Source organism: Biomphalaria glabrata, chromosome 2 (assembly GCF_947242115.1).
Source record: "Biomphalaria glabrata chromosome 2, xgBioGlab47.1, whole genome shotgun sequence".
Taxonomy (NCBI): Eukaryota; Metazoa; Mollusca; class Gastropoda; family Planorbidae; genus Biomphalaria; species Biomphalaria glabrata.
In genome coordinates, this window is record NC_074712.1 from 55,081,215 (window position 1) to 55,107,517 (window position 26,303).

The window sequence follows — 26,303 nt, forward strand, 5'->3', positions numbered from 1 at the left end:
AAAAAATGAATTATGAATGCATTAGACGTTGTCCATATAACAGCCTAGTTTACTGCTGGCTTTGTGGCGAGCTAAAGGCCAAACTTTCTATGCAGTATTGCAGTGGTTCCCAAACTTTTTCCTTAAGGGAACGCTTCTCAAATTCTGAATATTTAGCGGAACACTTTGCTTATTTTTTTTTTTAGAGTGATTAATTCACGTGGTGGCCAACTAATTAATTATTCCAGTAGTTCGTTTGAACCCCCATCCAGGCTTCTCGGAACATTATGACCACGAAAAACTGTTTGGGAAACACTGCTGTATTGTATGTGATGGGCTCATGTTGATTGCCGCCCCCCCCCCCCCCTTGCCCGTCTTATTCTTTTCATCAGCTTTTGTTCTATTAGAAAAGTATAAGGATACACTACGACTTCTACTGTGGTAGTACTCCCGGGTTGGTTTTACTACAGTACAGTAGTTAGCCTAGATATATTTATTTAGGTCAGTGAGATGAAAAATGAACAAAAATGATTGATGTCTCGGGTCTGCCTAGGATTAAACATCAGATATAGTTTGAAAGTGATGTTTAGACTATAGATATTTAGACTATATGTATTTGTTATGGACACATATATCTATAGTCTAAACATAACTTTCTTTACTTCGCTATCTTATACAAAGTTATGATGTAAATAGAACAAAAGCTGGTGAAAAGTATCATGATATAACCATGAGTAAAACTGGGGCATATAGGTTGCTTGTTATTATATGAGCTAAATCTGATGCTACAACTCCATCGCAATTGAGTTTATACATAGATTCTGATGCAAAAACTCCATTCTCCAAACTCCGGTTCGGTTCACGCGATTTGATACCGAATGCACCCTGATGCTTGTTTTTTTGTTTTGTTTTTAATGGCCTAGATCTAGTCAATATCTAACGAAAATAGAAATGGGGAAAATCCTCACGTCTGTCTCGATATTGAAGAATTCCATGTTTGGTTTAAAAATCCACAATATTCAATGTTTACGTCTCAATAGTATTTCAGTGTATTAAATAAAGTATATTATATTAAACTAACACCTTGAACAATATGGAAAGGATGGCCCAGGACAGGGGACTATGGAAACCTATGGTTGGCGGCCCACTGCAATAGGGGTGATGGACTGTAAGTTAAAAACAATACTAAACTAAATATATTTAAATATATATAAGTTTTAAATAGATAGCCAATGCACTGAAGCATGTGCTGTGTCTGGGCTAAATCTATAATGCTGACCGGAAAAAAATAGAAGAATTTGGTTAGGCACACTGTCACAGTATCACTACGACAAGGGGTCAGATGATGATGATGATGATATATTTAAAGTGCGATAAGAGTGACTGGTTTCACTTAGCTAATAAGTTTGCAATAAAAAAAAACACTTTTTTTTTTGAGGTGAGTAAAAAAAAGGTAGACTCCAATGTCTTACATTTGTGACGTGTTGAGTTTAATCCCTAAGTTACACGCCAAGCGCTCCAAGCAGTTGCCGTAGCGGAAGGCGAAATCCGGGAAGGATTTGTTGGACTAGGGAAGGAACGGCTCAGGAAGTAGGTCATGTTGGATGAACTCAATGTACACGAATAGATTTTCAAAAAAAAAAAAAAAAAAAAAAAAAAAAAAAAAAAAAACAACAACAATAAAAAACAACAACAAAAAAAACAACAACAAAAAAAAAATAACAAGCAAGGTTACAAAGACACTCGAAATCGGCCCCCGATGTGGTCCACCCAGGCAGGTAAAAAGGCAGGTTTCAATATTTTCAGAAAGATTATCAGAGCGAAATTCTATCAAAGGCAAATGACAGAGAAGAATGGAGAAAGAAGGTTGACAGATCTTGTGTGGTTCCCAAACGGTTCAGCAGACCAAAGGATAAGTGAAAGTTTGTGTGAACTTAAATATGAACATTGCATAACTTATGTCTTAAAATGATTATCTACTTGTTATGCAAAGGGTCAATCTCTTATTCAAAGCCGCAAGAAAAATAAAACATTTTCGTAAAAAAAAAAAATTCCTTTAGTTCAGTGTATCATGGTGGCTGGATACTGCTGCTGTTCATGCAATAATATGAGAAACTAAGTATTAATTGTTGTTTTAAATTATTTTCCACTTATATGAATACTAAATAGATTTTTTCTCTTTAAGAAAAAGTAAATTTGTTTTTGTTTTTTTTATAAATGTAGTAATTAGTATGACAAAACTTACTCAACAGTTGTAAAAAAATTTCTGACAAAACATCTAAAACCGTTTGCATAAATGCGCTAAAGATATGGTACATGTCCTTCTCCCTTAGTAAGTAGCCTCCAGTGTTTGTTACTATTAATAGTGAATAGTTGTAAAAGTGATGTATTTTGATGAAAAAACTGCTTGCTTAATTGATTTTAAAAATTAGAGTTTTCGATTTAAAAAAAGAAAAATGCAATCGTTTCATCAGAACTTTGAATGGACTAAAATTTTAAGATGTCGAATTTTCACTATCTATCTAGTTTACGAGATCTAAACGGGACGGACGGACAGACCACACAAAACTAATAGCGTCTTTTCCCCTTTCGGGAGCCGCTAAAAATTACAAACCACGTGATGCTGATTTAGATTCATATAGGTTTCTCATTGATCCTTGATTCTCAACATCAATTTATGCAAGTTTGATGACAGGCGATTTGCGAAATGGAGCATTTGCTTGTTGCTTTTTTTTTTTTTTTTTTATTACTTTTTAAATCAATAAACTTGATTTGTGTAATTTTCTGAAATAACCCTAGCATCCTAATCATACATAATGTGATCTCTGGTAGCCGTGACAGACAATCTTTAGTGACTGTGTTGAGTCGAAAACAAACATTATCTGTATCATTTTGTGGTTTCCACTAGTTGCATATATTATTATATACATACACACATCCATTAGTCTGTCTAATGACATACTATTTAAGACATATTTTAAGGCGCTCGTCAGAACTATCAATTCTTTCGTAAACCAAGAACTATCAGACTTTGCCAAACCTTGTGACATTTTAGGCGCCTTGATAGATCATTTGTACGAATGTCAGAGCGATGGAAACTTAAAGAAAACAAAAAGTTTTTTGTTGCAATCTGCGAACAATGATATATAAAGCATGTAGTCCAATAGTAATAATTATAATGTAATTTATATGGCGATGTTAACAAATATAATGTGGACTCTGGGTGTTATGAGAACATAACAGATATAAATATTTAAACTGAGGAACGAATCTAAGCACGTTTTGAACAGATAGGTTTTCATGTTCTGGAATGTACTGAAGCATTTGATGTGTCTGGACTAAATGGTGAGCGAGTTCCACACCTTCGATCCCGTAAAAGCCCATAAACTGAACATTTTCAATGAAAAATTCAGTTCAACTAGAAGCATCGTGTCCATGAAGCGTGGGTCTCACTAAGGTTCCGCTGCATTAGATCGAGACCAATAGTTATAGAAGGCCTGAGCACTGACCTGTGTGGACTAGAGCTATTGGTCTAAATTGGCCCACATGTTGCGACGTCGCAGGTCAGTGTTTAGGCCTTCCATAACAATTGGTCTCACTTAGATGCACTGATGACAAAGTGTGGCGTTTTAAACTACCAATAAAAATAACATTGGATATCGACTTTTTAAGAATGGTCTGTCATGATTTTAGTTTTATTGTTAATTGGTAACATACCCTAATTTATGCACGACAAATAATTTTGTATTCATTTATCTCATCTTAATACTGGCGGTTTCAGAGAATAACAATGCAAGAAAATTCTTCAATTGTGTATTACACCAAACCTTTCAGTATTATCTCATTCTCCATCTGTCCCTTAGCTTTTGTCGTAGGGGTGACAGTTCACAGTTCGCGTTACCAAATCCCTCCATTTTCACGGTCAGCAGCTGTACTTAACAGGACATCAAGAGAGAGGCTGGTCTATTCTTTTACATTGTCCAGCCAGCTTTACTCTGGATGACCGTTTCTTCATGCTTCCATCACTGTACCTTGAAGAATGACTTTAGACAGTGAGTCTTGTTTTACAATATGACCAAACCAGCTTAGCTTTCGTCTCTTCACAGTATTGAGCAGTTTTCCCTCTTTTTTCGGACAGGGTATTGACTTGTAACAGTACAAACTCATTTGTCTCCTTTTCCTGGTGTCTGATACCCAGCGTATCTCTATAGCATTTCCTCTCAAAGGCTTGAATTATTCTTTCAGGCTCAGCGTTCAGTGTCCAACTTTCACAGCTATATTAAAGTAATGGGACCACTAGTGAGAATAAAACTTTAATATAACTTTCTTATAGTATGAAATCTTTTTTTTTAAATGTTGATTATTTCTATTCAAGGACAAGTATAGTTTGTAGCAGTTTCAGTATATATTTATTATACAAACTTTACAATGTAACTCCATATCTCTTTCCCTCTACAAGCTCCAAGTTCTGACAAAGAAACATTACAAAATTAGGCCTTAAGTACCTTTTTTTTTCTCCGCTCACACTCGTACATTTCCACATGTACCTGTACATTCGTACGCCTCCATGCACTAAGGCTCCGTACTGGTATTAATCCAGGTATCTGGCAGTGTTCTGTAGGGTCTGTCTGTCTCCGTGCAGAGCGAGACCTCCACATGCACCAGTTCTATCTGTTTCAAGACTAGTCGTATCTTTGAAAGTGTTTCTGAGCACCCTGCATTTGTAGAGGGTGTGTTCCACGGTTTCTTCTTCAGTATGGCAGTGTCGACATCTGGGATCGTGGTTCTCTCGGATCCTAGCGAAGTAGGCTCCTATCGGACAGTGTCCAGTGCGGAATAATGCCAAGGTTGCTAGCTCCTTTCTGTCTAGCTGCCACCACTCGTCTTCTCTGTACAAACATGCCACGTAGACAATTGTATTGCCCTGCGTCTCACGATCATCCACCCGTATCGTATCAACAAACAGCTTTCTCTCATCCACCCGTATCGTATCAACAAACAGCTTTCTCTCATCCACCCGTATCGTATCAACAAACAGCTTTCTCTCATCCACCCGTATCGTATCAACAAACAGCTTTCTCTCATCCACCCATATCGTATCAACAAACAGCTTTCTCTCATCCACCCGTATCGTATCAACAAACAGCTTTCTCTCATCCACCCGTATCGTATCAACAAACAGCTTTCTCTCATCCACCCGTATCGTATCAACAAACAGCTTTCTCTCATCCACCCGTATCGTATCAACAAACAGCTTTCTCTCATCCACCCGTATCGTATCAACAAACAGCTTTCTCTCATCCACCCGTATCGTATCAACAAACAGCTTTCTCTCATCCAGACATGGACCCATTCTCCTCGCGTTTCTTGTCTCTACAAACTTGGAAGCTGAGGTTTCACTCTTTCAGACTTTCAATACCTTTCAACATATCCAATGTCGTTGTGAATTCACACAAAAAAAAAACATCAAGATACATTTTTTTAATTCAAAGCTTAACTTTTGAAAATCTAATTTGCACAATTAAAGTCACATTGTAATATTTATTTTTGTTGTAAGAGTCACACGTCATGTTTTAATTGTCAACTACTGGAAGTAGAGAGCTAAGTGTCCATCATGGGCAGGGCCGGTCCTAACAATTGCGGGGTCCTATGCGAAACGGATTGCGCGGGGCCCAGTCTGAATAGGGATATAGATAATAAGTGAACATTAAGATTTTGTATTAGAAAATTAATTCGACTTTGCAATTTATTCATTCTTTACTATATACAAAATCACGATCAAATTAACTTTACGAGCCTTGTGTTTAGCGAAGTCAAAAAAAAATTCTGTTTCCGACATAGATCGAGCTCAATTGCAATAGCAGTATTGCCAAATTATTCAATCTATCTTCGTGAATTGTTGATACCCCAATATGACAATTTTGTCTATTTTTTAGAACATTTTTATGATTCCAGATTTCCATGAGCTCGTGGAAAATCAGAAGGCCGCGTAAAACCCTGTAATATAAGTCATAATGGTTTTAATTTAATAATATACACCTAGAATTAGCGCGGGGCCTATGAAAGTGTGGGGCCCACTGCGGTCGCACAGGCTGCAGTGGCCTAAGACCGGCCCTGGACTGTCCATTATTGTCTTTATATTTACTTGTTTTTCTTAGACGTAGGCGTTATTTACAGACGTCACGCGGTTTTATTTTTAAGACGCTAGAGCAGGGCCTTAGGGTTTTCTCTTTTAAAATAAATATGTATATGTTGCAACGCTTAAAACTGATACATGACGCACATTTGAAGTAATTGCAAGGTACAATTAGTTTGGTGCTTTCTACCCCCCCCCCTCTCTCACTTAATTTCGTTGATCTACTGATAGGCCAGTGTTTCCCACTACTCATACGTCACGTCTATCAAAATGTCCAAGACTTTGAAAGTTTGTTCTGGGTAGAGATCTGTCTAATAGTGGCGTGTGCAATAGAGGTAGCTCGCGCCAGCACGCACACACACACACACACACACACACACACACGTAGACTGATTCTCACACACGCCTGCAGAAACGTTTCTCAATCCGACGGATAGTTCGGGAAATGACTGGCATGTCTTACGCATTTCTTAATTAGATCAGCCATTGATCGTCTGCTGGGGGGGAATAGCTTGGTCACGTGGTTTGATTTCTCTGTTTCCACCTACACACACAATCCTAACACATTTTCTTGATTTTCATCGTAGTTTACTGTTTCATTCTTTCTTTCTGTCACAAGTAGCACTTTGAAGAACAACAGGTTGTATTGGTCATTTAGGGAAACATTGAAAAAAAAATAAAAGTAAAACAAAATTAATAAAATATATATATAAATATATCAGATAAGATGAGACAAGTTTGATAAAAGAAACGAATATAGCACTAAGACAATATTCCAACTCAGGGAGAAGTATTACAAATTAAAACTCGGTAATGACCAAAATTTAAACAGAATTAGAACTATTAATACATTAAAATTATATTCAAAACTAGACAGGCTCTCTACCAATTATTTATGTTCATTGAAATGCAGCCAATATGAACGTCAACAATTTATGTCCATGGAAGTGCATTCTGTTACATTTCAGAAGTCAATTTAGAAAAAATGATTCATTGACTTCAAGAAAAAACAATTAATAAAACATATTTAAAAACATGATACAAGATAAAATATTACTTGGATGTTTTAAAAACAAAAAATGAGACAACATAATCTGTCTCTAAGTCTCTAACAGATGCCTCTTGTAGGTTTAACGGTACAGAAGCGTGGACGAGACAACCAACTGATGCGACTTAGAAATGTTAGATTTTATAACTGCCATCCACATTCAACTTTTGTCAAGACACCTGTCAATGATATAAACTTGTCAAGAGAAATATAAATTTTATTTTAAAACGAAAACAACAACTTCTATGATTTACACAGTTTTTGACCATAAAATTTGGACAAATTATGATTGTCTTACATTAATCGATAAATAATTCATTACATATCAAAAGGATACAAATCAATTCGAACAAATATACAGTGAACTACGACAACGATGAATCCGATGAATGAAATGTTTTAATTTTTTCTATAAACAATATATATATATATATTCATACAGGTAATACATTTATATAATATTAAGCTATAAAAATCCTATACGTTGTAATCGATATCTATCCACAATAACAAACTTAACAATTTCATAACCAATTATGCCCAAAGAAAAAAAAATAAACGCAAACATCCGACATAAAAATCCCAGTTAATGTAGCAAGAGCTGTTAGAGTACATGCTCAATGAGTCTCTCCTCCCGCAGACAACGAGTAAGTCAACACAGAAACGTCTCAAAGTAAACTTTGACCTTTACCTAGACTCTATCCAATGTACAGTTTTTTAGGTTGCTCAAATCTTTCAGTTAAAAAAATGTTTACTTCCACGTGTGGATAAAATCGTCACGTGTTAGTTCGAATTTCATTTAGTGGCTAATTTTGCAGCCTTTCTGCGTCGTACAAACGTGTTCTGTCACGTAAATCTGTTTTCTGTCTTAAGTCTCAATTCAAGAAAAGGATATTGATCAGCTTTTTGTTTATTTTAAGACCAGATTTTAGCCTTTTTTTTTTTGGGGGGGGGGTCTAACTTTCAGCCGTAAACATTAAAAGTTGGCAACAATTAGATCGACATGCCTTGAGAAGCTCAACTATCACGTTGCAGAGATTTGCCCCACACAGTCTAAGAGCGATGGGTTTTTTGGCAAATTATTTTTTTTATTCAGTAATCGATGCGATCATTTTTTGATTGTAAAGTAATATCTTTGTACAATGTTTGTTAACGAATACTTTAGTGGATTCTATTCGCCGCATTGATTGCAAGGTATCGATCCGCTTGGTGGCAGTATGTCTTTATGGGTGGATCTTTTTAAATAGTTGTTTGTTTTTCACAGATATTTTAAAGTGCACAAATCATGAAAACAGCGAATGAGACAAAATGGAAAAAAAAACAAAAAAAACGAGAAAAACATTAAAAAAAAAAAAAAAAAAGACAATACCTACTTTTTTCAACTTATAAATCGACTGGTTTCTCTGACTAACCAATGAATGTAAGATTAAATAGCAATGGAATTTTTTTTTTAACTAGCCCCATCCCCCCCCTCCCTCACACGGAGAAAGAATCCTGGTTAAGCGAGTGTACAGATCTACTACACTTTATACTATTCCAATGTTAGGCTTTTAGATCTAGACACTGAAGACGATGCATAAAATGTTCATGAACATTCATTTATTTAACTCTTTAATTAACAATTTTACAAATACAGTTTGTGTGGGAACGATGGAAGAGAAGTCATTCCCACGTTGTTGTAGGTAGTGGAACATTCACGCACAGTATTAAATGTCTCACACACAAAATAATGGACAAGAAATGAGTGAAAAACTAAACTAGACATTCTATTTTTATTCATGTAGAAAATATTTTTTTTTAAACTCACTTAACTCTGTTAACACCTTTGTGGTGAAGTGGCTCCGGGCAATTAAATTGTCTGATCTTTCTTTCTGTCATCTTGTTAATTGTTCCGAGATGAATGGGTTAAACCTCCAATCCCTGGGGCTTTCCCGCAACGTTTACATAAAAACCTTGAATTTATTCATGTAAAATTAACAATATTCACTCTGGATGATTTCATGTCTAAAAGCATTATATTCTTATAAATTTGAAATAAAAAAGATGTTTATGATGAATATGTATATTTAATTAGAAGCTGTGCAATAATTAAAATGTAAAAAAAAAAAATAGCCACTTCATTATATAATGCAGGTTGGAATTCATCAGTATTGTCTAGATCTCTCATTATCATTACCAACACGATTCACAATGATCAGTGGACCCATTCAGTTCAACCTTGGCGCTCGGTTACAATACTAGCAACTAAGATTCTCTACTGCTACCATACATGATGCACATTGGTGCGTAACACCTGATATGCCTTCAGGTACATAACTTTCGCCCTTGACCTTGTTCATAGTCATCGTAAGTATTTTCTTTTTACTCTCCACCAGTGAAGGACCTACTGGATCTGCTTGGTGGACTGGTCGCTCCAACGCAAAACACAGATTTGACGCTGTTGCTAGGCAACGTCACCCGGATGTTTGGGGCGTCGCCATTTTTCAAAGTCATAGTTCACAGCGACAAAAACGTTTCGGTAAGACTCATTGCAACCATACATTCTTTATCTTTGACACACCAATGACGTACAATAATATTAAACTCATGTTTTTTGTTAAGATCTATCAAAGCCCACGGAAAAGTCGCCCGCCTCATATCTCCAGGAGACTCACGCAGAATGAGAGGAAGATGTAGGTCTTCCCTTCCAGCAAGAATGACCCTCGAAGAACGAGCAAGAGGGCAACATGTCAAAAACGCTGTTTACCCACATGTGACAACAGACTCCGGAAGCGATTACCATTCTTTCCTGCACTTCTGGGCAGACATGGTGGATACGGGAGGCGGGCTTCTTATCCGTTGCATCTTATTTGTCTCTACTAATCCATGGCTACTTCTCTAAATAGTAAATCAAATCAAATCAAGATTTTGGTTATAAATATCTTTTTGTTATCTTGTTTATTTGCTTAGCTGGTATCCAAGGCAACAAATTACGTCAATCCTCTGACGTCACCTCCGGATTACTCAAGATCACGTGCTTCCACCAAACAGAAAGTAAGTCAGAACATTAAGCAATTTTACGAAACAACAAAAATCGTAGTTATCACATAAGCACCAATTAGAGAAACTTACTTGAGACTTTGTATCACACATTACTTAATCTATAGATTAAAGGTACATTCCTCGTCCCATATGCTAGGACAAATTTGTACAAATACTCCTTCTCCCCTAGTGCTATTAGAGCATGGAATGGGTTGCGTGAGTTAGCCAGGAAAGCCAGTGACTTGGCAGAATTTAAGTCATTGGTTAATATGCATGACTGAATGCATGACGCCTAGGACGTAATTATCTTTTTTTTTTGAAGTAACGTCTCTATTATATAAGATAAAATATACACACTTTTAATTCTAGTTAAATGCTTACCCGGATTAAATTTTTGGTTTTAATTGCAAGGATGCTACCACCAACCAAGCCAGACTGAACGAGCTTCTGCTACAACTGATAAGACCACATGTGAACGAATCAGAGGCCAGGAGTATAGTCACGGAGTTCTTCCGTCTGGAAGATAACATTCGTAGGGTAGGAGGCTATTTCTCTTGGATGTATCTCTTTATTTATGCTTTAATGTTAAAAACCTCTCGAGAGAACATGACAGAAGGAAACTCAATTGGAGAATTTTTACCATTAACCTTAAGAATATGTAGGACGCTAGACTGAATATCAATTCTCTTTCAGCATTTCTTTTAGAAATCAAACTAATGGATATAAAACTAACCATGTTGACATTCAATACAGTCTTTAGTCTCAGGTATAAGTACGAATTGTGCCATAGTTTTAATCATATCCCAGTTCATGGCGGTTGATCTTCGTCTAATTTCTCCTTTGTAAATGCGTATTATTTAAAAAAAAATTAAGTTTATAGTCGTAGAGTAAGAACAGGGCCGGTCCTAACAATTGCGGGGCCCTATGCGAAACGGATTGCGCGGGGCCCAGTCTGAATAGAGATAAGTATAATAAATGAACAATAAGATTTTGTGTTAGAAAATTAATTCGTGTTTGCGTTTTATTCATTCTTTACTATGTACAAAATCACGATCAAATTAACTTTACGAGCCATGTGTTTAGCGAAGTCATACCGTTTGTCAAAAAAATTCTGTTTCCGACATAGATCGAGCTCAATTGCAATAGCAGTATTGCCAAATTATTCAATCTATCTTCTTGAATTGTTGACACCCCCAATAGGACAATTTTGTCTATTTGTCATGAGATTTTTATGATTCCAGGAGATTTCCTTGAGCCCGTGGAAAATCAGGAGGCCGCGGAGAACCCTGTAATATAAGTCATAATGGTTTAATTTAATAATATACTGTTGTGGGCTAATCTAATCTGACTTCATGTTGTGCAATTATTACTTTAACATTAGCCACAGAACATTACAAAATAGATATACTTGATAACAACATTCAGTTCTATAAAATGATGCTTTATTAACCACTGGGAAATCCGTCCAGTCTTTCTAAAACGTCGCTATAACTAACTACTATTCAATTACTATTCAAAACAGCCTACTTCTAACATAACGCCATGTTGGTCTCCTTGTTCGCCTAAGTCTACTACGTCATTAGTCTGTCTTACTACGTCATTACTTTTACCGTCGCTAAAACTATACACAATATATTTAACTAACAAAACTAACCTACTCTCTAAACTAGTACATTACAATACTCCTAGAATTAGCGCGGGGCCTATGAAAGTGCGGGGCCCACTGCGGTCGCATAGGCTACAGAGGCCTAAGACAGGCCCTGAGTGAGAATCTATTAAGTTCTATGTATCACAGGCCCTGAGTGAGAATCTATTAAGTTCTATGTATCACAGGCCCTGAGTAAGAGTCTATTAAGTTCTATGTATCGAGGTTTTTTGTTTGTTACACATGGAAGAGCGTAGAATATTTTGATTTGGCTGGGCAAAGAATAACACCCAGACATTTTCATGCACCTTTAAAATAAACTTGCTCTCAACCATTGATTTATGTACGCAGGATATACCAGAAACAGCTAGCTATATACATAGTTTCCCAGCCATGTAGTAACATCTCTACTACAAGACCAAACTCAAATAGTCATCACGCAATATCGATGATGCATAGATTCAGTGATGGATAGGCACATGTCTGTAGAGAGCAGGGGTTCTCAACCTGTGGATCGCGACCCCCCTTGGGGGCCAGGGTTCGCTTAAGACCATCGATAAATATGGATTTTTTTTTGGCCTTTTCTAACATGTAAAACTTGACACATACAAAATTTGCTTTTTTTTTCATTGGAATTAACAATTTTTATTGTTGTTCAAGGATAGATGTTGCAGACAACTGAATCAGAATTAATTTCAAACATTTTTATTGTGACAGCAGAAATAAGGTTACAGTTTAAGTTAACGTATCGTTATGCCTGGTCGTGTAGTAAAGCTCTGGACTGTCGTCTATAAAGTCAAATGTCATCATTAATAAGACACTAAATTAGTAAGATATATGTGCATTTTAAGGTCCGACACTTAACAGTAATAATAATGATGTAGAAGTAACAAAAGTGTTAAATTTGTAATATTTAAAACTAAAACATATACGTTTTGAAAAAGGTTGAACAACGCATCCATTAATTTAAATTTTAATACGTAAACTTTGTATAGAAATGCATAACGTATTGGAAAATTTGAACCTTGGATGAACTCCCAATGATAGTAGGGCAGGAAAGCATGGGCCTCTCGTAGTAAGAGACTCTGTTGTTGAACGCAGTGCCTCACAACTCCCATGCAGTTGAAGTGACCATTCAGTTATCTACCCGCAGCTCTTGGACACTCTCGTAAGACATGCACCACTGTTTCCTCTGCCTGCCGCATTGGTTTAAGAGGAACTGAAAAACTCCAGTCTGTTATTTGTAGTTTTTAAAGTCGAATGTATGAAGCCGAAAGAACTGTAATGTCATTTTGATAACTAGCAACCGAACTTTGTCGTCATGGATACCCAATAGTTTAGAGGAATTGTTATGCATATAAATGTGGGAGATGAGTTTTTTTCTTTTGCAATTCACTTCCAACGACTACCACATTGCGTGAATGTATAAAAGGAAGTTGGTTCATTTATTGAGTACCCCTCGCCCCACACCACACCACTTTTTTGGGGAAAAGTGTGAAATATCTTTGAAAAGTATCAGTGGTGTCTGCACAGATGGTGCTCCAATTATGGTAGTATGTTGATCTGGATTTCAACATTTGGTACTGAATGAGTCACCAAAATTTTTCGGTACTGAGTTTGTGATTCGTCGTCGAATATTAATATCGAAGACAATGCTACTTAAAATAACAAAAGCAATGAAAAGCGTCAGTGAAAGGATCAATTGCAATTTACCTCGGGTCTGAAAAAAAAATCCAAACCTTCCAAATGAAACATCAAATTGACAAACAAAATTGGAGGAAAATTAATATTTTCATGTTTCCAATCATGCGTTCACTCTGTGAGGAAAATGATATCGAATCTGACAAACAAATAAAATGATAACTTTGTGCTTGCGGACAAAATTTCATCAAACTTTCCAAATCTACTTAACGTTCCATATGCACCTGTCAGAAATCCCAAATGAAAGTCAAAGTTGAAGATGTTTAGGAGACAGAAATAGTTTATTAAACTCATTAATACAGATGCAGCAAAAAATGTCTCTACAATTAACACAAATCTGGATTAAGCTTTTGCATTCTTGTCACAATAGGTTTGTGTTGCACCTTCTTCTTCAATTTGCAATAATACATTATTTGCTAAACAGCCTGTTAAAAAGTCTAAACACAGAAAATCGTCACACTTGTATGCAATGTGGATAATGTGACTAAGAAATAGAAAGCTAAATAAATGCATGACATAAAGAGATTATTTCAATTACACGTAATTGGATGATAAGAAGAGAAATATATATTTCAAGAATGTAATTCCATATTGTTTCAGCTTTGGCAATGCAAATCATTTTTACAGGCCTACAATTATAATTTTGTAACATTAGCGAAAGCAGTTATTTATATCTATGAACATAAATAATTTACTGTTGGGGGGGGGGGGCGTCGCGGCATAGTGAGGAATTGTATAAAGGGGTAGCCGAGTAAAAAAGGTTGAGAAACGTTGGTATAGAGAGGCCAGAAAGGTGGGAAAGATACTATTGAGGCTAAAACGAATACTTTTAATCAGTCATCAAATAATAAACTACAAAATATTATAAGCAATAGAAGTCTCCATAATAAATGTTTTATTTTCTGAAAAAAGTCAATCTCAACATGCCACGTAAACATAGAAATAGGGCCGGTCTTAGGCCACTGCAACCTATGCCGCCGCAGTGGGCCCCGCACTTTCATAGGCCCCGCGCGATGCGAATTCTAGGTGAAAATTTTAAATTAAATAATTTAACTCATTATTAAAAGGTTCCAGGAATTCTCCTGAAATTATAAAATATAAGAAAAGTCATGAAAATCTCCTGAAATTATTAAAATCTTCTGAAAACTGATGCAAATCTCCTTAAAACAGACAAAATTGTCATTTCGGGGTGTCATTCAATATGGAAAACGCCAATCCTACTCGCTAGTCGATTTTAAATCTAAAATGCAAATGTGAATGTTTATCATCTTTTTGTTTGGAAAACTACTATCTACTGTAGAAGGCTCGTAAAGGTAATTTGACACTGATTTTGTACTTAGTAAAGTAAGAATAAAATGCAAAGACGAATTTATTTTCTAATACAAAATCTTAATTTTCACTTATTATCCTTATCACAACCCAAATTAGGCCCCGCGCAATCCGTTTTGCATAGGGCCCCGCAACCTGTAGGACCGGCCCTGCATAGAAACGTATCATTCAGTGTAAAGGGATAGGCAATCCATGGAGCTTTTCCTGAGACTAAAAACTGTATCGAATGTCAACATAGTTAGTTTTAAATACATTAGGTTGATTACTAAAAGGAATGCTGAGAGTAAGTTATAAGTATCATGCATTATAAAAAGCTGATTACTTTTTAAAAGCAAAAGTAAATTTAGTAGATTAAAATGTAAAAAAAAAAACATAAAAAATATAGAAGAACAAAAAATAACATGATTCTCTTTGACAAGTTAATGGCAACATCTAAAGACTCTGAAGTCAAAACTTTGTGTAAGAGATGTACTCCACATGATATTCAAACAATATGAAATATTCGCCATTTGTTTGTTGTGATTCTGTTACTTCAACTTTACATTAATGCTCTTACTACTTAATAATCAATCGTTACGTTTATGTATCAGATCTTAAATACTGGTCAAGAACATCTGGACGGGGAGGAAGGCTATGAGGAGAGATCCATCACCTGCGACCAGCCGTCGAGTCAAAAAACTCTCGGACAGATGCGGGAGAAATACTACGTCTTCGGTATTGACTGGTTCTCGTTCTTCCAGAACGTCCTCAACACGTCCTACGTATCGGACATCGTGCTCTGTAAGGTGAAGATGAGCAACGAGCTGCAGCACCTCTTGAAGATCACCCCGAAGACGGTCCTGAGGCAGTTCATCATCCTGCACACTCTCATCCACTCGGACCTCTTCATACTCATGTCCAAAAACAATCAAAACGTGGTCCAGTCTCCAGACGGGAAGGAGCTCTCCGAGAACGTGGAGGAGCTGTGTTTGGATCTGATCGTTCACTTCCTGCCAGCCCTGGAGAAATACTCCGGCTGCGACCCGGACACGCTCAACACGCACAGGGCCAAAACGTTCAGCACGCTGCGTAGCATAAGGTCATCTCTGTACAGCGTGCTGACCAACTCCCTGAAACTGGCCAAGGACAACGCGGCGGTGGTGACCAACTCCAGCATGAAGCCTGTAATTGAATCTCTGAACGAAGAGCTGGTCACAAGATGTCAGACCAGCGCAGGCCCCAAGGGAAAATTCGATGAGTACAGCTTCCATTCGAATATGCTGAAGATAATACAATACTATCACGAAGAATATTTCCTAGGTCGATTGACCAAAGTGTCAAGGGATTTGGAATTATCTGCTTTATGGATAGCTTCCAGTGTCCAAGGTAAGTACATTGAGTGCACTACAAGAGAAACACATCATACAAATATTTTATTTCGAGTTTTCGGTAGTTTCTGTTGCTTTATTCGCTATCTGTTTATTGTAACTGTGATTTGATGGAATCTTTATGGTAATGTGTTAGAACAGGGGTTCTCAACCTATGGGTCGCGACCCCTTTGGGGGTGCATTGTCGATTTGCCAGAGGTCGCCTAAGACCATCGAAAATATGGATTGTTATAGTCTATTCTTATATTGCTGTATATGTGTGTGTGTGGGGGTCGCGGCAGTGTGGGGGATTGTAAAAAGGGGTCGCCGAGCATAAAATGTTGAGAACCGCTGTGTTAGAATATACAATGCTAGCTGACTTCAAACATATCCAATCAAAAAGAATTAAACAATACAAATTCGGTGATTTCTATTTTAAGATAATAAACCGTTTCCCCTTTAATCTTTCTGATCAAATTTGTACGCAACTAATATTTATACTTCGGCGTAGGATGAATAGGGTTAATTAACTCTCCGTCACATCATAAATAGGCTCTATAAAACTTGTAAGTGTATTCAATATCCATTTGTAAATTCAGCCACCTTGACATTGGAAAGAAAACGTCTTTGTGATTATGACTTTTTGTCGTGTTCTATTCAGATGACCAGCTCCACTAAATACTTTTGGACATGCCCAGGACTCCCCTTTGCTTCTCACTTATTTAAATGTATTTCCAAACGAAATAAAAAAATGTAATTAGTTTCTGAGGTTTCTTACTCCATTGGAGATTGTCCCACCACACATTAAACATGGACAAGGCGTTAAAGGGAACCTCAACATTGCCAACTAAGATAAAGGGGCCAATGGAAGAACTCATAGGCTTTACGTAATTACAAATGCAACGCAACGTTAAAGAAACATAACTCTATCAGCACTTCTATTACTTTGTACACCGACTACAGCAAAATGCTTTACTATTCACAAGGTCTTCACGTGAAAATAGAAGAACCAAATTATTTATTCGCTCCTTAAGTTCTTTTTCTCAGGAAAACGTATTTTGTGTGTGTGTTGAACAAAAGGAAAAGTTGCAATTTGTCTCGTTGATGACGGGCGTTGATATTTTATATTCAATAAGTAAATAAGTTTCTGTTAGGAGTTAAATACCGTTGTTAACGCACAATAGCTCAGAAGAATGAAAGCTTAGACCATACAAATAGAACTGAATCTTACGTTTCAAATCCAAGAGTCCTGTAGAACTTACAAGTAGAAACAAACACTCCACCTATCTTAAGTTAGCACAGTGCTAAATGCACTCTATATCGTCGAAATCACATTTTTTAGTTTGAAATTCCCATCAAAGGGGGATAACTATAGCTAGCAAACGTTTTGGTGTTTTTAGGCATACAATAGACAGGCAATTTTAATAGGCAATATAGTTTCGATAGTTATACGATCCTTTAGTTTTCTGTGTACTTTTTACAATTTCTATATTGCTGTACTTGTAGATTAAATAGGCTACTTTCAATAATTTGTTCTCAAAAGTCATCTTTCAATCTGGCATGTTTCATCAAGTTTCTCTATTTATATATTTTTTTTATATAATTCTTTTCAATATCACAGAACTAATGAACAACATATTCTCACTAATGTATAGTTTCGCATTTTATTGCATAATAATGAATGTAAACGAATCTAAAATGATATCAAACTTCGATTAGGCCAATTATAGAAAATGCATCTTCTGTTTGGGACCCCTCAACTCAAGAAAACATTAAGAAACTTAAACAGACACAAAATAGAGCAGTGAGATGCATAATAAACGAGTATTTACATTTGACTAGAGTAACACCTTCAGTAAAATCACTAAATTTAGAAAGCCTTCAGGACGGAAGACTTAAAAGTAAAGTAGCAATTATATATAAAACACTGAACCATAATCTTCAAATACAAAAAAAAATACTCAGAAAGACACAAAGACAAAGGCACATTCCTCATCCCATATGCTAGAACAAATGTGTACAAATACTCCTTCTTCCCTAGTGCTATTAGAGCATGGAATGGGTTGCCTGAGCCAGCCAGGAAAATCATTGACTTGGCAGAATAAAAGTCATTTGTTAACATGCATGACTAGATGCATGACGCGTAGGACGTAATCATCTTTTTTAAATAACGTCTGTATTTTATAACATAAGATAAGATAAACCTGATTTTTAGAAACAAAGAGAAGATTAATGATCTTAATATTTTGCGTCTCATTCCCTAATACTAAAACTTTGCCTCACTAATCGACATCAGTTCTGAACCTATTTACTTCTCACTAATCGACATCAGTTCTGAACTAATTTACTTCTCACTAATCGACATCAGTTCTGAACTAATTTACTTCTCACTAATCGACATCAGTTCTGAACTAATTTACTTCTCACTAATCGACATCAGTTCTGAACCTATTTACTTCTCACTAATAGACATCAGTTCTGAACCTATTTACTTCTCACTAATAGACATCAGTTCTGAACTAATTTACTTCTCACTAATCGACATCAGTTCTGAACCTATTTACTTCTCACTAATAGACATCAGTTCTGAACCTATTTACTTGTACACAAACCAGTAAATATAAATATCATTTTCATATTTCACATCTGTTAAATCTAATGAAAAATTGAATGTAAATAGCCATCCTCAAAGATGAGACATGTATGTGTATGCTTGTTCTAAAAGTCTCTCTATGCCACATACTTTTAATACATAAAGTTCCTATTAGGTTCATCCTTTTTTCACTATTCGCTCTTTTCACATGCAATCTTAAGTCCAGTATCCTAGTACTGGTACCGGGTGAGAGATGGATGTATCAATTCTTATGACAAGGTAGACAAACTAGACACAGAGATAGATTGGCAAGGGGGCAGTAAGCATCCGCTTAACTCATTTCAATGTTTGACTCTGGCAAGAGTTCCGGAAGTCATGTTGACACGAATCGTTTGCTGGAGACCATTGATGAAGTCATAAATCAGGAGTCAGAACTTCTCTTGCAGGATTCTGCGCCATCTCCGGGAGTCTTCCATTCCGTCCTTTTTATTTTGGCCACCTTAACGATAAGCGTCCTTCTAGGCGTGGATCGATATTTTTATGGTTACTCCCCTTGGTTTTGTTACATAAATTCTCCATTATCTGTAACATCTCTTGAAATTTAAAATGGAAATATGTTTTCTCCTTTTCTACAGCTAATGCTATTTAAAGGGAGATAGCCAATTCTCGATTTTTTTCATTAAAATAATTTTTTTATTCTTCAGCTCGCCAAGAAGTAGAACATTAAACATACTACTAAAACAAGGCCGCATGTTAAGAGTTAATACTAACAGTACAGCAAAAATGATAAATAATATAATATAATATAATATAATATAATATAATATAATATAATATAATATATAGATTACCATAATCATAATCTAATGTACTCGTGAAATCCCATCTTCTTATTCCGATTATATTAATTAGTAATAATCTATCCACTTTGCGATCATTGTCTTAAGAATGATTATATAAACTCATTCCGTCTGTCTGTCTGGGAGGAATCTTGTGCACATTTTTCCTCCCATCTGACAACTTAAGGAAATAATTATCTCGATCTAATTTTCCCAGTTATTCTTCGAGCCTTTCTTTAAATTAAACTATGTCAACACTTTCGACGTTTTCGCTTCATTAAAAAGACGCACACTTATTGTATACCAACACCGGGTGATGTCAGTTTGAAGCCTGGATCTACATTTGGTGCATTTTGACAGGCTCCATCAAAGGTTTTGTCTTGAGTTGTATTGAGCAATTAAATCAAATTCATTACCATCCAACCAATGAAGCCAGATTTCTTTTACGATTCGACGCAAGAATCATGGATTGAGGTCATTAAGAAAGGTCAAATACAGGTGCTAACCCACAGCATTGATCCGCTGCATACATTCAACTTGCCACATAACCACCGGTTGTCAACCTTTTATTTTTTTTGTACAAGTCGTGAGATCCCCGGATGTGACGAGCCATAGTGCATCACTTCCTGTCGATTGGTGGGCTTGACTGATGCACACTCCACGCTCACCGGCAAGGGAAATGTCACTATCAGGCATGCGGGGACACGATCACCGTCTTCAGGGCCATTAACTTGGACCGCAAGAAGGGGGCCGCATCGATCCACGGGAATATAAACCGATTAAGTCAATAGCGAGTAACCTGGGAGCTTGAAAGGAAAGAAATTTTCGAATTTTGGTTGAATTTGGGCGTAATTTGTTGTGGAACGGTCACAGGAAAAGAATAAAAGACAGAGCGAGAGAAAGAAAGAGAGAGAGAGAAAGAAAGAAAATAGAAAAGGGGACAATTATGTGAATAAGAACACTTTAACAAGAAGTAAACAAAAAAAAAAGAAAGAAAACTTTAGAGATAGGATAAATAAAAGAAACGAGAAAGAAAGACAGAGAGAGAAACAGAGATAGAGAGATACAAAGAAACACAGATAGAGATAGAGAGATACAGAGAGATAGAAATAGAGAAACGGGAAATAGAGGCAGAGGGGGGAAAAAGAAATGAGACATAGAATAAAAGAGTGTGAGTTAGAGAGCGAGAGAGACTGAGAGAGTGAATGAGAGACTAATGGTGAGAAAGAAACACAAAGAGACTGTGAATGAGAGAAAGAGAGAGTGGCTCAATGAAAGAGGTTGATACTGGGAGGCAAATAGAGAGCGTTCCCGAGTGTTCTCTTCATTAACTGAGCTTAGGTCGAGGCCTGGCTCTCTTGCTGATGAAAACGTTTTTTTACAAACTAAAGCGAACACTGTCACATGATCTGCATTGAAGTGAATGAAGTAGGGTGATAAGGGAGCCAAAACAGCTGTGTCTTTCTCTCTCTCTCTCTCTCTCTCTTTCTCTCTCTATCTCTGACACATATACACTTCCTTTCTCTATCTCAGACTTGCATACATAATTAGACGTACTTCAGATTTACTTTGATTCTATTTCTGACTAAAACTCATGTATCAATAGTCGCCTATTGTAAGCTATCTCAACATGAACAACGCATACTTTTTCGACTCAGAACCGGACACAACAGAATGAGACAACATATGTTCCGGAAGCTTAAAGTCGGGACGAGCGAAACCTGTCCTTGTGGAGCATCACTAGAGAATGCTGACAATGTCCTTCAAAGCTGCATACATTATCAAGAGGCCCGAACAAGACTCTGTAAAACCCTCCTATCAAACAAAAACTCCACGGAGAACTGCCTGATCTGGAAATGACTGGAAACCACTGCGCGGTTCATCTCATATATAGGATTACTGATCCTAATCTTCCTAAAATGAAGAACGAAGTAGAAGAAGAATATTCGCGTACACAGTGACATCCCTATTCCATGTGTGATCAGTGTGTTGATAAAGTCGTATTCATTATAGCTCCAAACAGTAAGTACAGCTAAACCAGTGTAGGCTTACTAACGGTTTAATATTCTTCGATCTATAACTCTAACTTAACTGGAACAGACTTCTTTAAAAGTAGACTTGAGTGTAACTTATTTATGATACTTGTAATTACATCTGACCGAGACTGTTCCTTATACAAGGCTTCAGCACAAACCTGCGACATTGCAACCTGTCCTTTGCCTTGGTTAGAATTTCATTCACTGACAAGCCTGTCCATTCTTTGATGTTGTCTTCCAGGTACTTTCCCCTGAGTTGAGTTAATTTAACGTTCTTTGACAGTGGTTAGCAGGTCATCGTGGGGTCTAATTGCTGCATTAATCCTGTTTTTAACCTCATCATTTGTGATGCGGTCTTTGTAAGTAGCACCAAGAATCTTTCTGCAGCGTCTTAGTTCCATTGTTAGGATTCTGTTCTCGAGATCTGCAGTTAGTGTCTAGGATTCGCATGCGTATAGGAATGTGGCCACACATAGAGGATCAATATTGGAGATGTTTACATTAGTGATGTGTAAATCAGAGATGTATACATGTGTTATGTAACCATTAGATAAAAAATTAGTGACATAGTTGTTTATAAAAATAAGTGATGTATGAATTCACCATAATCTGTTGGACGGTTGGGGCACCACATATGATCTGTCAAATTGTCTCTCCATTCGTCTGTCTTTTGCCATCTCTTCTTCGTGATTCATAAATAGTTAAATGTATAAAACAAATTTATAATACAACACTGCACAGAACAACAGTAGTATTGAATAGAGTACCACAAAAATACCAACTTCGATATAAAATATCTACTCATCTTTGACTATATTGTTTCGTTGGGGGTAATCGAAGATATTTTCAATACATATTTTCAATCAATTTCAGGGCAAAAGTTACACACACACCACACAAACACACACACAAACACACATACACACACACACACACACACACATATATATATATATATATATATATACTTTTTTTTTAATGTGATGTCAACATTTCAGTGATAGCAAAATAAAACCTTTATAGTAGAATATATATACAATACTATAAATGGAAAGATTTTGAGATGCAGATTCTTATCATTGTAACTGTTTCGTGCTTTTTTAAAATCTCAGTTCTCAAAGTTTAAACATTGGCGTTAAAGTAACAAAGAGTACAGCAATTAAGCGCATAATGCAAGCCGCAACCATCCTCGTCTGAGAGAGTATGGTCCTGCAATCGCCAGCTCTATTCCTAAGTCCCCTTTCACTAAGACTAAGCCTAATTCAATTTCTAGCCCGCTATGAATCAATAAAAGTTGTTCTATTAATAGTTCATCAAACGTAGATCGAGACTCTTCTCTTGGCTTATAATTCCCGATTCAATTATTGTGAAATCCTAGACATTGCGGAAATATATATTGTACACGTCTTGTTCCGTATATATAATTTATAGATAGACTAAAGTTAGATCATATAAGAGACAAAAGTGCATTTGTTTTAATTACTTACATGACATATACACACGTGAGTAAGTTTTATTCTTCTATAAGATCTATTTCAGGACTAGTTGAGTTCCTGTGGATGACTAGGTCATGGCATTCTATTTACGGTGTTTAATAACAGGTCACTCCATCGAATTCAATTGTACGTTTAAAGAAACGAAGATATTCAGTTAATTGAGAGCTACTGCAATGACGGTAAAAGTTTTGCATAAAACTATAGAATTGTTTCCCAGAAATTGTAAATGTTGTGTCCCACATATAGGTTAAACCAGGTCGTATCAAATGATTTGAGATATTGTGTTTTGTTTTTTTTTCAATACAATATTGTTACGTTTCTCTCTCCTACTCAGGCCTTCTGTAAACACTGCTAAACACAACACATCAACACATCAAGAACTTGACAACAAGAGCTCCACAATAATCTGGTACTTTAATAATGAGTGAATAAGTAGATAACAGCCAATACTAGACAATTGGCATCAAACACATCAACAACTAAAATGTCACTCTGTACAAAACTCTACTGTCTCTCTTTCTGGACTTGTACATCAACACCTGAGGACTCAACCAGGACCGACATCATGGCCCACTAACAGTCCCGGTCTCGACGCTCTCCGGTCTTGAACTGCCGCTTTCCTACACACTGTCTCCTCGTACACGCAGGCTTTCGATCACATGACCATAGCATTGGTCATATTTGCGTGTAATCTTAGTACTGTCCCTTGTCCATGGCCCCGCTGACCTGAGTGATTCACGTGTGTGTCAGCTGAGCCTATAGTTAACCCTTTTGCGCCGCCAATAGGGTCATAACAATATGTTTCAAATTAGAGCCATAATGCAGATTGGTTCAAAGTGTTTAGTGATTGGGATGGTGATTGTGCTTGTTTTGAGTGACTAGCTGTGTATTGTGTGTGACTGTGTATGCACTAGTTGACCTTTTATTACTTGGTTGAGTTAACAGGTAGGTAAGTAAGTTACAACCGTATAGAAGAGGGTCAGTGGACAGCAGAGTTAAAATAGAGACAGCGTGTACTACATGAAATAATAATGTCAAAATAATTAAGTTAAATGCTAATAGTTATTAATTAAGTCTTTCTAAGTGAGATCAAGAAATATAATACAGTGATTGTTGATTAATGAGGAATTTTGTTTTTCAACTGAGAAGAGCCAATAAAATCCTTATCTATTTATTTATTTACTCAGAAATTAGTTGATATATTTCTACTAGTTTATTACACCAATAGTTTGAAGAAGACTAATTCATGCATTCCTCTGAACACAGTACTGGAAACATTTGCTTAGTTAATGGTAGTTAAAAGTAGACATTGCTAGTTGTAAGTATTTCTCGGTAGCTGTAAGAATTCCGTATTAGTTGAAATCATTTCTTAGTATTTGAAAATATTCCCTTGGTAGTTCTAAGTATTTTTTGGTATTTTTAAGTATTGCTCAGTAGTTGAGATCATTCCATAGTAGTTGATAGTATTTATTGGCAGTTGTTTCTAAGCATTGGCAATTTTAGATATACTTTGTACAATTCTTGGTTCCTACTTCTTATTTCTTGGGTCCTAGTTCTTATTTCTTGGGTCCTAGTTCTTATTTCTTGGGTCCTAGTTCTTATTTCTTGGGTCCTAGTTCTTATTTCTTGGGTCCTAGTTCTTATTTCTTGGGTCCTAGTTCTTATTTCTTGGGTCCTAGTTCTTATTTCTTGGGTCCTAGTTCTTATTTGTAGCTATTTGTCGATAACTACTTGAATTACCTTGAAAATGTTTGTGATTTTTTAAATTATTTTTACAAAGCTTATTTCAATTCACTCTGTCTGTCTGTCTGTCTGTCTGGGTTGATTCTTTTACACATTTTCTTCTCCCACTTCCCATTATCGTATCAAGTTAACATTGTGCACTATTATTAATATTTATTATTGCTATTATTATTATCTATATTATTATTAATAGACGAAGGCAATACATGAATCAATCAAAAATTTAAACAATTAATTAATCAATTAGTAGTAATTAATTAATTTTGTTTTATATATAAAAAGGGGAAATACACCTTGCAGTATCGAGAGATATGGCAGTTATTGTGCCTTTTTTTTAAAGTATTTTTTTTTTTAAATATTTGGCTTGTGAGTAATTTTCAACCAATAAAAGATTGACACACAAGACAGAGAGACAAGTGAATAATGAGTCCCACTGATAAGTAATAAGCATATCATTTGCATAAAAGAACACTAATCTCGAATTAATATATTCTAAGAGTATTTCTATTATCTTAATACAACAATTATTATAGACACATGGGTCAATGACTAAATGGCTTATATGTTTTTGGCTGACGTCTTAGAGACTGATGTTGAGAGATTAAAACTTGAAGGGTCACTACAATCAGGTGTTATTTACAAGATACTCCCCCCCCCTTACCCTTTTCCTAACTATTCTGAACAAGTGATAGGAGGAGCATAGAGTATTGAGAAAGCTAAAAGCTTGAGATTGCGTTCAACAAAAACAAATGGATGAATTATTTCTAATTGCAGAGATTTATTTTTGTTAGTCTAGAACTCTAGATCTATTACAAATCTAATCAAAGACTGATACAAACTCATTAATACAATTACACTCAATATTAGCCTTTTTTTCCTTCTTTTTTTTCATGTTTATGTGTTTTCTTTTAATTATATGCAAAGAAAGTTATTGCCCATAACATGTAGTTAAACTAGGCGAGTCACTGATATTGCTTGTGAATTTCCCACACGGTCAACAACAAAAAAAAGCTACCATATAATTCTCAACTGTTTCTGTTCAAATGTCACGCCAGTGTTCTAATGACCCCAGCTTGTCTTGCAGTCAACACAAAGATAACCAGGCGACAAGGGGAGGGAAGGCTTCAAAGAATAAAACAGAAAACGATCGCCTACTGAATTATCTTCTCTTTTTCTCTGCTCTCGAAGCTGCAAGCAAATAGTCACTTTGATTCTGGAGTCTCGAAAAACTATTTTGTATAAAAGTAAAGTCTCGAACAGTCCAGGACTCTAATGACAGACCAAGTTTGTGGTTCTTGCTTCACGCCCTCGATAACAGAACGATTTGAAAAGTTTCCTTTTTGTGAGAAGTTAAAAAGAAACACATATGCAAATTATAGAAACTTTTTATG

At 36.1% G+C, this 26,303-nt stretch overlaps 1 protein-coding gene across 2 annotated transcripts in view; it reads left to right on the plus strand.

Annotated features, from left to right (window-relative positions):
* The window catches only part of LOC106064536 (neprilysin-11-like), a 155,326-nt gene that overhangs the window by 111,420 nt on the left and 17,603 nt on the right, over nucleotides 1-26,303 (plus strand). For both annotated transcript variants that reach the window (XM_056021487.1, XM_056021488.1), the window contains exons 6-9: nucleotides 9,539-9,681; nucleotides 10,113-10,196; nucleotides 10,596-10,721; nucleotides 15,450-16,224. In XM_056021487.1, the coding sequence (XP_055877462.1) occupies nucleotides 9,539-9,681; nucleotides 10,113-10,196; nucleotides 10,596-10,721; nucleotides 15,450-16,224 (1,128 nt within the window). The remainder of the gene's footprint in view (nucleotides 1-9,538; nucleotides 9,682-10,112; nucleotides 10,197-10,595; nucleotides 10,722-15,449; nucleotides 16,225-26,303) is intronic.